This window comes from Colias eurytheme, chromosome 1 (genome assembly GCF_061535395.1).
Source record: "Colias eurytheme isolate Ceu_HAF_F1 chromosome 1, ilColEury1 Martin Lab GWU primary, whole genome shotgun sequence".
Taxonomy (NCBI): domain Eukaryota; kingdom Metazoa; phylum Arthropoda; class Insecta; order Lepidoptera; family Pieridae; genus Colias; species Colias eurytheme.
The window spans coordinates 12,052,209-12,065,968 of NC_142980.1; the positions used below are offsets into that span (position 1 = coordinate 12,052,209).

A 13,760-nucleotide genomic window follows, 5' to 3' on the forward strand; every position below is an offset into this window, starting at 1 on the left:
CTCATAAACATTTTTCTAATACCTTTTTGAAAAGCACCGTGACCTCTCCCAAAACGATTATTCGCTTATCTGTGGACCCCTGGTTGATCTGTAACATGGTTTAATCTGTGCTGCAATTGCCTAAGCTCGTCTAGCCGCGGTGGAGGAGACGCTGGCGCAATCCATTCGCAAAGGTCAGGCGAGGAATTCGCGCGCGGTCCGGTAGTCTTGCGACACCACTCGCAGCAAAGAGGTTCCATTCGGCACCGAAGGGTTACCGATCTCTTGCGAGCGAGTTAGCAGGTTGCACTGTTTCTATCGGCAATTTACTTTGTATTAACTTGGCCGATATTTTACGTGTGTGATTACGGCATTGCTTCACTACGCTTGTGTTTATTAAATTGCTGTAATCTACATTTTGTTGTCAAAATTGATTTTCTAAATTTGGATAATGCGTTTGGCCTATTAGTGGCCAATATAGATACTGTATTCCTTGCTCTATTAGGCAACTAAGCAAAATAAAAACCTATAGAATGGGAGCAAAGCGAAAAATTTAAAAGCTTATTGACAATCACCGATATGACTAAATATTTCAACCGCGAAAATTACAAAAAACCTGAATACATAAAATGTTAACGCTAATCCCTTTCAACATTGGTTTATAAAGGCAGTCGGTAATGACGCGTCACCTGCGCTTGCGCCGCGGCGTGGGCCGACCCATTGTATGCTAATGCTAAGCTCGCTCGGAGAAATTGGAAATAGCAAACATGACACCACTATCATCAACAGCATTTTTCCGATCCGATTATGATATGTCGCTTTAATTACGTGTAATTACTGCATCGAGTACCTACTTAGACGTGCTCGTGTATCGAAAATAGGTACACGTAAATATACAGAATATAGGTACACGTGGTTGTACTTGTACAGTATGTATTTAAAACGATACACATAACGATACATATTATAGCTATCGGATTGATTTACACATACTAGAATTCAATGAGAATTAAATTATATTACCCGGCTAGAAAAAAACTAAATTATACCATATATAAAGGTACTTAAAATCTTGAATTTTATCAAGTGATATTGCCCGGTAAAGTCGTACCTATAATAATAACTATTAATCGGACAATGTTATAATGAACATGATGTGCATTTTAACCATGCCATAACAGGTGTCTTGTTGTTATTATGCAACTGTAAATGAGCTAAAATGATAAATATGACAATAAATATTTGGTTTTTAAATTAAAGTCACCACAGCCATTTTACAAGTTAGAAGTCTTTATAAACAAAACCTCATCCCTCAGGACTTTAGAAGTAGATGCACATTATAATGAGCCTGTTGACTGTTTTTTTTAATAACTGAACCATGCAACTGCAAAAGGAATATTTTTCTCGCTTTTCCAATATTTTTCACTTTCAACAATATTTTGATGCTCTATCTATACCGAGTCGTCTCCGGTAAATAGATTATACCTGAGATTTGCGCGTTCAAGCAAACATACTCTTCAGCTTTATTATTATATTTAATACATAAGCATATACAGAATTGATACTAAAATTAACAACAACGTTAAAGACAGCTTACGACAGATTTTCAATCGAAACAATATCTCTCTTAACGATCTCTAGCAGCAGATTTTGCTCAAAAGCCGCAGCTATGTCTGTTTGAAATACACTGCCCCGTGGGATTGGTCTTTGTGATCAAAGGATTTGCATAATAAATTTCTTGTGGTATTTCATAGAATAAATCACGTTGTAAATATAGGAAAGTTTACATTTGAATAAGATTTTCATAATGCTTACAGATTGGTATTGTTCGAAAAATACTTCGTAATATTCCCGGACATATAAACGGCTTAATCTAGTTTAAACTAAGCAGCAATTCGATAATGTACGAATTAGGATGCAACTCAAGCGATGATCAAATTTTATTGGGTTCATTACAACGTAAATAAATTATGCCTTGCGCTAATATGAAACCATTCTAACGCATACGATTCTCTCGTTACAATCATCATATTTCATCAATGTAGAAAAGTAAAGTAGGACTAGTGCGAACTATTCGACATTCGTATCACTTTGATCTTGATTCCCCGTAGACGCTGGTCATATTAATAATTAATTTATTAATTGCATAAAGATCATTTTTTTTACATAGATAACAGTGCGAACTTAGTGTCAATGTTTCAACTATGGTTTCAACCGTTTCAGACATCTGAACTCGAGTCGCTTCTGTGCAAGCAAGGGGGCGCCGCTATCGCGCCCGGCCACATGGACCTCTTCGACGGGGGGACTTCTTCGCGCGATGATGCCTTCCTCCGCCCCGCCCTGTGGGAGGACATCGCCTCTTCTATCAGGAACATCGATCCTGAAAATGCGAATATGCTCGCTCCGCTGGGAGCCACTCACGTTAAACTCGAAACAGAAGACGCATTACTCGAAGAATGCGCCACTCCACTCCTTAGTCCATTGGAAATCAAGACGGAGAGATTGGGCGCGCCTCCGACGTACGCCCACCCTCAGCCGGCGCAGCACCAGCTCCAGCAGCAGCCAGCGACGTCGTTCTCAAAATACCCACCTTCGAGACTCGTCTACATGTCTCCTCTGACGCCGCCCGGTTCCGACCAGGGCAGCCCAGGCAATTCCATGCAGGTAACTCTACTTACCCTACTGGCCCAATTCCTTGCGATTGCTAGCGACGAAGCGACAGATGGTACCATCTATGCAAAGCGATTGTCATGTACCATTTGTATGTATGTATTGTAAATTTAGCAACGTCACTGCACGAAAACAGGTCATCGGGACGTAAAATATTAATGTTAAACAAATCGAAACGGGTATGTAGGTAAGCCGTCCTCCATAAATTTTTTCTGTGCTACTTTAATCCAATTTGTTTATCAAATGATCGTTTTTGAAGAAGAAAAATCTTGATTTGTTGAATTTTACTACTGCTATTATAATAAAGTAAAAGTTATTTTGGTTAATGATTTTGTAAATGAATAATATGTACCTACTTACACATTTTTTTATTACACTTCCTTTGCAATTTACAAATGGACTTAAAAGTAGATAGTATTGGTAAAGATTCTCCTATTCTATTTATCAAAAGGTTATTTGACCTAAATTATGGGCCGTCAAAGAGTGAAACACAGGAGACGTGGGTATGTTACAGTGTGCGCGCCGAACGCCGCCGCCGCCGTACCACCCGCCGCCGCTGCTGCGCGCGCCGCTCGTGCAGCACCAGCCGCAGCATCAGCATCATCCGCCGGTGAGATACATATAAGTCTCTTTTATTTAAATTATATACCATTTTCTACCTTCAAAAAGAGAAATTTCCAATTCTATATTCATTATATTTTAACTTTATTTTAGAGTCACTCGTTTAAATACTACCCTTATTTTAACAGTAGTAACTACTTACTACTGTTAAAATGAGGGTAAGGATATATCCTAGTAATGCTACTGTACCTACTAATGTACTTATTGCTAATGTAGAGCAAATGATGTTCATATTATTTTTTTATATGATAACAAGTAACAACCAGCGCCTAATTGTTTTTGATTAATTATCCACTCAATTAACTACTAACTAAACATCACGGGTTGCCCTTTAATTGATTCTAAATCGAACAGTAAACAGATGTGAAAAACATCTGCTCCGAAGAAAGGGAAATAAACACCATTGTTAAGTATCAGCCTGTGGCAATAGGTACTCGCGAGTTACACTAATTTAAAATTTAGTACTTTTCCAAAATCTCTCTGTATTAAAATTTTAATTTCGTATTCATAGTGGATAGTAATATTATATCTTTTCATTTATAATATTATTAGCCACTTGTCCGAACTAAGCAACAAAAAACAAAAATAGATTATTTTTAGGTAGTGTATGTACCTACTATCGTATCATAACGTATCTACTTTACAAAAATATAGAGCTTTCTACTAGAAAAAGAATTGGTCTAGTTGTATTTGTAATAATAAGAGAATCGTAAGAAACAAAAAAACCCCCTATAACATTTACTATTTAGCACAGGTTAGGACGCAAGACTAAAAACTCCACGAATTTATTCCAGCCTATGCCCCAAATGCAAATGGCGCCGCAGCCACCACCACCCCCGCTGGGGCACGTCCCCATGCCCCACTCAAGACTGGCCCCACCATCCTCCGTCAAATACAACAGACGGAACAATCCAGAACTGGAGAAAAGAAGAGTTCACCATTGCGATTTCCTTGGTAATTCGTTATTGTTATCATAGTTAGGCCATACAAAACCGTAAAATATATAATCTAGAACACTACGTTTATACAATAGCAAATGGTAATGAAAACCATAATAAAAAATCGTCTTAGATGGATAATATAGTAGTTACTCATTCCGTCTCACCAACATCTAAAATTTATAAAAATTTGGAAACTAGTCTATCCTTGATACAATAATTCTCAATAACATTTTCAGGTTGCACGAAGGTTTACACAAAAAGTTCGCACCTAAAAGCACATCAAAGGATTCATACAGGTAAACCTCTTTACGTTTATTTTTAACTACACTAAATATACTGCCCTGCGAATCAAAGCAAAGCGATATTACTATTTATTTATTTTGTGTAAACTGCTTGCAATGCGAAATAGAACACGCTGTATGTTCACATACTGTCCTATACCACAGTATAACTATGTTTATACTGATCCCATACTTTCCATATTATTAACGTGATTAACAATCTTCATTGCAACAGGAGAAAAGCCCTATACTTGCCAATGGCCTGAGTGCGAGTGGAGGTTCGCGCGGTCAGACGAGCTGACGCGCCACTACCGCAAGCACACGGGCGCAAAACCCTTCAAGTGCGCCGTGTGCGAGCGCTCCTTCGCCAGGTCCGACCACCTCGCGCTGCACATGAAGAGGCATTTGCCCAAAACCTCTAAATGACACGCGAGACGAGGCGCAGACCAAATGCCTGCGCCTCAAATCTCTCAGGTAATTTACTACCAGTTTGACGTTACTATGTGGCTCTGTGGCTTTTATGATTTATCAGTGACTGAAATAAGTTACTCAACGATGACACACACATAATCACACACATTACAACATACTTAATATACCAATGCGGAATTCGTAACATCTTAATTTATAAAACAAAACACATTCACACTTGCTAAAAAATTGCATATCATACCTACAATAAATAGAGATTATTTTGGACATAAAAGTCGTAAGTATCAAAAGATAATGTATAATATCAATATGACTGCGTCCGAAACAAGATATTAGCCTCGTACAGCCACATTCGTAATTCCGTACCTATTTAAATATTAAGCTGTAGATATCTATCAGTTACATATTTATTTTTCCATAATAATAATTAAACACATACTTGAAATAAATCGATATCAACTATGGCTAATGTTTAAATTATTGTTTCAGGAGGAATGTAGTGAAAATATATTTCTAGAATGTGACCTGGACTCTAGCCTGATGGACACATTCTACGGAGTGCCGTGACTGTCTGTCTGCTCGTTGTGACGGGACAGCGGCACGAGACTGGGAGATCAGATACCGTTCGGTAAAGCGGCTACAAGATAGCACTGTGTTTCAATACGTACCTTATAAGAAAGACAACAGATTTTAAGTCATTATACTATATTTATGAAGCCCTGAATTCGTATCAAACGCCCCGTGGGGCATCAACAAACTACTATATATCATTAAAAGGCCCAATAGGTACAATCATTACCAAGGAAATCGCTTTACATATCTACATACCTAATTATATTGTAAATTGTTAGAGCTATTGAAGTCATCTATAAAACAACTTATTTTACGTTATAGATACCTAAGTACTTGATAGATATTTATGTATTGAAAAATGACAATTATGTGAACGGTGTGTAGCGATCGTAACCTTATTGTGAAATATTTAACCACTTATATGTTATAACTAGAACTACTAAGTTTAAGATTTACCATTTTATCAAAAGTTGAGTTAATTTTTGACTCATATAAACAATATCTTTACAACGTTATAGTGCCTTATTGAGTATAACTGTTCGTTTTAAACAAAACGAAACTTAGCCCTAAAAAGATTGTTAGTTTCAAATCAGTAAGTACCTATATTATGGTCTTGTAAGATAAGTAAAGACATACCCACTTACGTTGACATACGTATGACAAAAGTAACATTTGCTCACTGTAACAATAAGACGACGATCGCTATGTATCGTTATTATTTAGTATTCTTTAGATATGATTAATTTATTGAGTTAATTAAGAGTAACATTGAATATCCAAGATATTATCAATATCGATAAGTAATAGTAATAATTACATAATTATTATCAACTAGCGTGTAGTCATTTCAATTGTACGACGGTGACTTCGAATTTGAGTATCTGCTTCAATTTAAACCTATTTTTATAATAATAATAAATCATTTGTATTATCACTTGAATATTTTATATACAAAATATTTTAATTGACTTTTCCAATATTGCATTCTATCTGTTTACTTTAAAACTTAAACAAATATTGAAATACCCAAATAATCTTCATTAGGTAGCCAAATTCGGAGGCACCAATAAAAACTTTCTAGTCTCGATATTATGCAGATTTTTATATTCATCCAGAAAATATAATTATTAATATTGTAATAGTTACATATCTCAAATTAATGATAATTAAGGACCCATTCTTGATACTGTCATTCGATTTCCACAAAGATTTTACGCTTACTTCACGCACATATAAAAATTGAATGAATACTTGTACTTAAGTATTTTAATATAATATGTATTACATTAATGCTAAGTATTTTAGTAAATTTATAACAGACAGCCTTATTGCGTCCGTCCAACAAATCCAGTGTCTTTGCAAATGCCTTCTTTTATGTAGACTTAATATGTACTTATTATAATGCGTATATAACATCAGCTAAATGGACACGTTATTTATAAGACTAACGGTTAGGTTTTGATGGATAAACTCTCTAGAGAAGCTGCTAATTATTCTAATGCGAACACCATGCTCAGCTAACTAATGACGTAAAAATCATAACAATGTTTTTATACTATGACGAACTCTATATCGTAATTGGAGGATGTAATGCGTAATATATACACTAAACTTAGCTTTCAAATTTTGAACTTTTAAAAATACTAACTAAGAAGTAAGAAATGCAAAAACCTAGTGCACCTCTCAAAAATTAACCTACGTGCGAAACCAACATGCGGATTGTATTTAAAACTTAAAAGTGCTTCAGTAATCAGTTGGTTTATTATCTTTGCACGATACACCACAATCTGACTGAAACTATTATCGATCTTTTATCTTGCCAATCTCTCTTGCATTTAGTATATAATAATTAATATAAAATCGGAATATCTTACTTATAGATTTTTTAAGAATGCCTAGTTTTTGACATGCTATGCCATAAAATGTTACGTTAATGATTTAAAGTAAACGTTTAGGAGTTTGGTACATAAGCTATTCGCAAAATTCTAATAGAAAATACTATGTAGTATAATTAAAATAAGATTCATATTAACTTGCTATTTCCTTATATCGTTTAATAATGTGTCTTTTTGCACCGTACGCAAACATTTCACTATGCAATATTTATATCTTGAGACATATATTGACATCAAGTTGACATGCTATTAAGTTTTAAACCTATTGAACTAAGGAAAAAATAATATTATTAGATCTATCGAAATTTCATTCTTTAAATAAAATAATAATTAAAGAATAAGGTACAACCGCTGTTCTGTTTACGAATTATCTTTTATTTATTACAATTTGTACTTGTAACAATTAATATATCGATGGAAAACAAGTTTAAAATAATACGGTATGTAATAAATATACCTATTTCTGAAGTCCAACATGTTTGCCATAATAATTATCAGGTGATGCCATATTTGTAGGGATGTATAATGTTTATATTCAAATAATTACAGATAAAGAAATAATGTAGAGCAGAAACCGAATTGACTTTTAGTATGTTTCTGTTCTGTTATTCTGAAATTTTGATCTATCTGAAACCAGTGTATCTACTTAAAAAATTCAAATTTCGTCTATATCAAGAAGCTTATATGTCTATATCAATCAATGACTGTGTATGACAATGGCTCTATGAATAACAAAAGATATAAGTTACTTTATGATAAATAATAAAACTGCAACATGTCGTTCTGCTCTATATTAAGTTTATATTTGTATTTATGCGATTATATGTTTTTGTTCCAATGTTAATGTATATGTAGATGTAGGAGTTTATCGTTTTGTATAAATCGGATGTACCTCAACTTTTCCATACTCGTTTTTTACGAGTTTGTAATATTTGCGTACCTTAATTTTTTGTTTCAAAATTATTTTTTTTATAAATAAGAATTATATTTTTTATGTTTAGATAATTATATTTTAAGTAATATAGTTTTGTATGTTGACTAAGTCACAAAATAATTTATTACCAATGACAAGTTTTTAAATTCTTTTTATATATTTTGTGTAGTTAATGTAAGAGTTGAATATATTGATAATATTATATGAGTGTACTTAATTTTATAGTGTTCATAAGATGGAGTCGGTCGAGGTGTATTTTTCGTTTGTTCTTTGTTTTAAAGTCAGTTTAAAATACATTTATTTAATACTGTATAAAGCATAATTTTCAACCCGATAAAATTGGTAATACATATATTACTCTTCCGATTAAAATATGACTATAACATAAACATGTATGGTGTTGAGATAATTAAATATATACTAGGTATGTAAATACAGTATACATACAGTAACTATTTAATTTTTCTAACAACAAACATATAAATACATAATCTTCGTGCCATAAGATATTTATATTACCACCCAAATAATCAAAATTTGCGTAGGTACTATAAATTAATAAATATACCTAAATAAATATTTTGGTTTATAAATCGCTGAGCTCCGGTGTATGCTTTCAAAATAAAAGGCTTAAGTTTTACTGATAGTTACCTAGATAGTTATAAAATATCATGCCATTTTACGAACAAAATGTATATACAAAGGTGCATATATTACTTATTTAGTTTAAGCTGATGCCTATGCATAATGTAATTTGCAAACAAGTAATGCCTATTTTGTCATGCTGTATAAAAGCGTAAGTACATACTAAGCGACTTCATTTTATAAAAAACCGAGAATTACATAAATGTAAAACAATATTGTAAAGTAAATGCAACTACACAAAACAAATTAAATATAGTCACATAAATAACAAGGTGTTTAATTTACCTTCCTCATATAAGAATATATAATTATCTTTCAATTCTCTTGAACAGCTCTACCTAGGGTACGTTTCTACATCACCTTAATTTTCCTTTATCGAAGGTAATTTCATAACATAACTACATCATACATCTTTCGAAGATCTTCTGTATTGCATTTATTTTTTTTATTTTTTATTATTACATAAATAAGAATGTTAATTAATTTAGAGATCCTTTTAAAATTATATTTAAATCTAATAAGAAGGTGTGTGTAGCTTATAAACTAGAAGACAAAACACTGAATCGATTTGGTTATGCTATATACCTACAAAATTACGGGAGAATTTACAATTAAATTTTAATAAATAAGAGTAGATGTCCACGCTATAGAGCAATCATGGAGTATCTGTATTAAAAATTTTTAATAATTAAGTACAAACATGGTTTTTATTGTTAAGTCAAGGGAAAGTACGAGTAAACCGAAATACAAAGTTAAGAAGTAGAACAAAGTGAATCACACAAAATATATTTTCACACATTCAGTGAGTCACAAATAGAGTAATAGTCTTACTAGGTTGAGAGAAGGTCTTCTATCGACTACTATGTCGGTACTTATTTTACGTTGATAGACAAAGTTTTATTTGTTAATGTTGTAGCTTTGATGACTTTTTTCTAGGAATTAAAATCTATACTAATATTATAAAGCTGAAGAGTTTGTTTGTTCGTTTGAACGCGCTAATCTCGGGAGCTACTGGTCCGATTTGAAATTTTTTTTTCGGTATTAGATAGCTCATTTATCAAGGAAGACTATAGGGTATATTATATCATCACGCTACGACCAACAGGAGTGTAGCCACTTTGACTTTAACTTTACACTGCCATACCACCAGAAAGTTGTCGGTTTCTTTGTTGGTTCCATTGAATTGATAATCTCAATAGCACACAAAGTACCAGTATGAAGATAGAATGCAGAGACGCGTAGTTAACTGCTAATCATCTGTAACACATAGCTATCCTATGTCACTAAAGTGCTAAATGAAAAACGGTAGGAACGGTAACACTTTGCACAAATACAGAACCGTTATTCCACACTTTATAAAAGGTATGAAGATAGGCATAGCACTCATTTCACGCAAAATTTCATAGCTTTTGGGATGTGCCTACGTTCCATTTAAGATTCTAGGGTTGATTTTGACCGCAGTTCAAAATGACCAAGAAATTATTGTGGTTGGCGGTTGCGTCACTGATTGCTTTCTCCGCTGCTTTACATGTGTACGATGATCTAGGTGATGAAGACCATGATCTCGAAGAGGCTGGTCAAAGAGAGGGCAAAGTTTGTAAGTACTGTTTCTTCTCTCTGCTTTAATTGTTATTATTAAATCAAGGTATTCATATGCAGCAGCGAATATAAATTGCGATTTCTCTTTCTGTCATTCATTTATTTGCCGCGATTAGGTTTAAGAAAATGTTTGACATAGATTTATCTATTACCTGCTGCAAATTGGCTTTAAATGGATTGAACTTGAACTCCAGAATCCGGGTACTAAATAATATTTGTATTACCAAGTCCTACTTTCGTTCCAGTGTTCCCCTTCATTAGTATAGTGCGATTCGCGAACACGGACTGTTCCAGCACGAACACTATGAATGGCACCTGTCTTGCTCGGCGAGAGTGTAACAACCTGAACGGCACTATCACGGGAATGTGCGCGTCTAGACGAGGCAGATGCTGCGTTGGTAAGTTGGAAAGATGATGATTTCTTTGAGTAACTCATGCTTGAATCCATGCCATAATCCATGCTATCAAGTGGTTCGTTATAATCATTGGAGAGCAAGAAAATTGCTCAACTCATAGGAGATTCCAGTTTTCATTTAGAATGTATGGTAATTGAACTCGCCCTTAAACTTTCACAAATAATTTCGAACATTAACTGGGGATACAAAATAAAAGCGATCGATAAATTGAAAAGGTTTTCAAAATTGGAGACAATCTCAAAAACTTTCAAATTAATAATTTTACTAGCAATCTTATTATAATTATGATGTCTAGACTGTACTACTGTAGTTATAACATAAAATAAAATATTACGGCATGAACTTACGACTATTTTAGCAAGATTCATTCTATAATTCATAACAATAAACCGTTATGTTGTTAGTATCCAGAAGTTGCGGCAGTAACACGAATGTAAACAACACATACTTCACCAGCCCGGGGTACCCGTCTGCGTACGCCGGGGGACAGGCTTGCAACATCATCGTCAACCGTTGTAACTCCAATATTTGCCAGGTATTTACATTCTTTATTTATTCCATTATATTACACAAAATGTACATAGGAGTAAGTTCTAGTGACTTGCCAATATTTTCTAGTAGATTGTTTCTACTTTCTTTTCACTGCCACTTTGCAAAGTATTTCTTAAACAATTTATGTATTTCTGACTCTTTAGTACATATTAGATTATTTTACAACAGATGCATATCTGAATCACTAATCTACTTACCTATGCTATGTTTCTTTATAGAAGTCTTTTCCTTATAATATCTTAACCCGAATAGAAAATTAGGAGTTAATAGTGTTTTTTTTTAATCCAATAGCTCCGCTTAGACTTCCTGGACCTAGTTCTCGCCCAACCAGACGGAGACGGCGTCTGTTCAACCGACTCCCTCACTATAACTGGAGGGAACACAATTGTCCCAGTACTTTGTGGCGATAACACTGGCCAAACGATATTCGTAGACTTCAATGGTGACGCAGCTATAACTATTACTATAGCTGCAACGTTATCTACAACTTTCTCGAGGCGTTGGAATATTAGACTCACACAGTTGGGTTGCGATTGTCCTGGATTAGGTAATTGATTAAATTTTTCTGTTAAATGGTAGCATATGAATTCTTAAAGCTTTTCCGATGCTCCTTCTTCATATTGCTTTAATAAAGGAATGGACAATACCCTGTTAATTACGTATAGTATTAATCCATGTTTCAATTTTTAGCGCCAAACGGTTGTCTCCAGTATTACACGGGTACCACTGGTACAATCAGCAGTTTCAATTACGGATCCGCAGCCAACTCGGTACTGAGTGCATCTTTAGTGACAGGAACGAGACAATTAGCTAATTTGAACTACGGAATTTGTATTAGAATGGAGGCCGGTTACTGTGGTATCCAGTACTCTCAGGTAAGAAGATCAAAACTTAGCTATCATGAACCTCACAAATTCAACCTAAAACTACTATTTACAGTTACTCTAAATTTGAAGAACAAGAAGAGCAAAAATTATGGTTCTATTATCCCTTTTAATTAAGAGAGCAAATATTTTTTGTAAAGATCGATTAAACAAATCTTCTAGTACCTATACACGTCTAATATAGGCCTAAAAGAAAAATTATTGCCAACAGATGAACAGAAGTACGTAGAAGCGCTTCTTAAGCGTTAAAATAAGTTTGAATTCTTAAAATATCATAATAATATTCTAACCATGTTTATAAGGTGACCTTTACGATATTTCAGGCAGCTGGAGACCAATTTTCTTTCACCGTAACCGGTGACGTGGAAGGTGCAGACGGTACCGTGCTCGGTACTACCGTAGGGTCCATAAACGGAGCCGCCTGTACCACTGACTTTGTTATAATACCGAACCCGATAGTTGTGGCTACCAATGTAGCGGTCGGTGCTGATCGATTCTGCGGACTTGGATTTACTACTGTGTCGAGTAAGATTTTGTATTTTATACGAATTTATACGAATGTATTTTTTTTTTTCTAATTTATTTAACGGTTTTTATATGGATGAAATGTAAAATGTTAAATAAAAGTAAATTTAGGGCAACAAAAGTTCGTAATATCCGAAACTATTTTTGGAATTTTTCTTTGGGATCAAAGTAGTTCCTTTCAACGTAACAAAAAAATCTGTAAGGCGAGAGTAGAGCACTACCTACCGACTACTAATGAGGCGTGCAAAATCATGACGAGTACTTCTGATACAACAGCATTTTTGCCATACAAACATATTTTAAACCTCATCCTGTTCCGATTTTTGTCGAAGTTTAGGGGTTAAAAGCTCCAATTTGTACCAACTTCTTTCTAACCAAACAACACTTCCACAGCTTCATTAAAGCCGTTCGTCGTCTACGTGGTGACGAACGCCAACGAAGGAGCCACGGCCACTACACCACCAGATGTCGCTAACAGGGGATTTTCGCTCGCTTATTCACAAATTGCATGCTAGTTCACTACAAAATGAGCAATGATAGTTCCGGATTTCTAAAAAAACTGGGACTTATTTATATGTACATAACCTAGAAACCGCATGGAAATCGCAAACTTATTATTTACACAAAAGTTGACAGGATAACAAAATATATATTCATCAATGAAAATAGTGCTTGAGTAGTATATGTATTATGTATATTCATATATTAAAGTGGATTAAGAAGACACTTAAAAAAGAGATTATGTTTTAGAAAAATCGCATTCAAACTAATTTCTTTTTTGACTAGACGATGTTAATATACAATAAAAAATTA

General features: G+C 34.1%; 2 protein-coding genes across 3 annotated transcripts in view; both read left to right on the forward strand.

Moving 5' to 3' along the window:
* LOC149911282 (uncharacterized) overlaps positions 1-9,236 on the forward strand; it is a 60,905-nt gene extending 51,669 nt beyond the window's left edge. For both annotated transcript variants that reach the window (XM_090104828.1, XM_090104836.1), the window contains exons 3-8: positions 2,203-2,643; positions 3,164-3,259; positions 4,065-4,224; positions 4,448-4,507; positions 4,728-4,966; positions 5,414-9,236. In XM_090104828.1, coding sequence (XP_089960954.1) covers positions 2,203-2,643; positions 3,164-3,259; positions 4,065-4,224; positions 4,448-4,507; positions 4,728-4,918 — 948 coding nt within the window. In that variant the 3' untranslated portion in view covers positions 4,919-4,966; positions 5,414-9,236. The remainder of the gene's footprint in view (positions 1-2,202; positions 2,644-3,163; positions 3,260-4,064; positions 4,225-4,447; positions 4,508-4,727; positions 4,967-5,413) is intronic.
* A 1,133-nt stretch (positions 9,237-10,369) lies between these two features.
* Positions 10,370-13,760, forward strand: LOC149911285 (uncharacterized). The gene is made up of 7 exons (XM_090104846.1): positions 10,370-10,568; positions 10,816-10,968; positions 11,391-11,521; positions 11,830-12,085; positions 12,229-12,413; positions 12,746-12,947; positions 13,341-13,760. The coding sequence occupies exons 1-7, from the start codon at positions 10,439-10,441 to the stop codon at positions 13,460-13,462; spliced, it is 1,179 nt and encodes a 392-aa protein (XP_089960972.1). The 5' UTR covers positions 10,370-10,438; the 3' UTR covers positions 13,463-13,760.

Excerpts from the sequence above, each read along its gene's own strand:
- LOC149911285 (XM_090104846.1), top strand. The coding sequence starts at position 10,439 with ATGACCAAGAAATTATTGTGGTTGGCGGTTGCGTCACTGATTGCTTTC. Across the intron at positions 10,969-11,390 it reads ACGAGGCAGATGCTGCGTTG|TATCCAGAAGTTGCGGCAGT; the intron begins GTAAGTTGGAAA and ends TTATGTTGTTAG. Across the intron at positions 12,414-12,745 it reads GTGGTATCCAGTACTCTCAG|GCAGCTGGAGACCAATTTTC; the intron begins GTAAGAAGATCA and ends ACGATATTTCAG.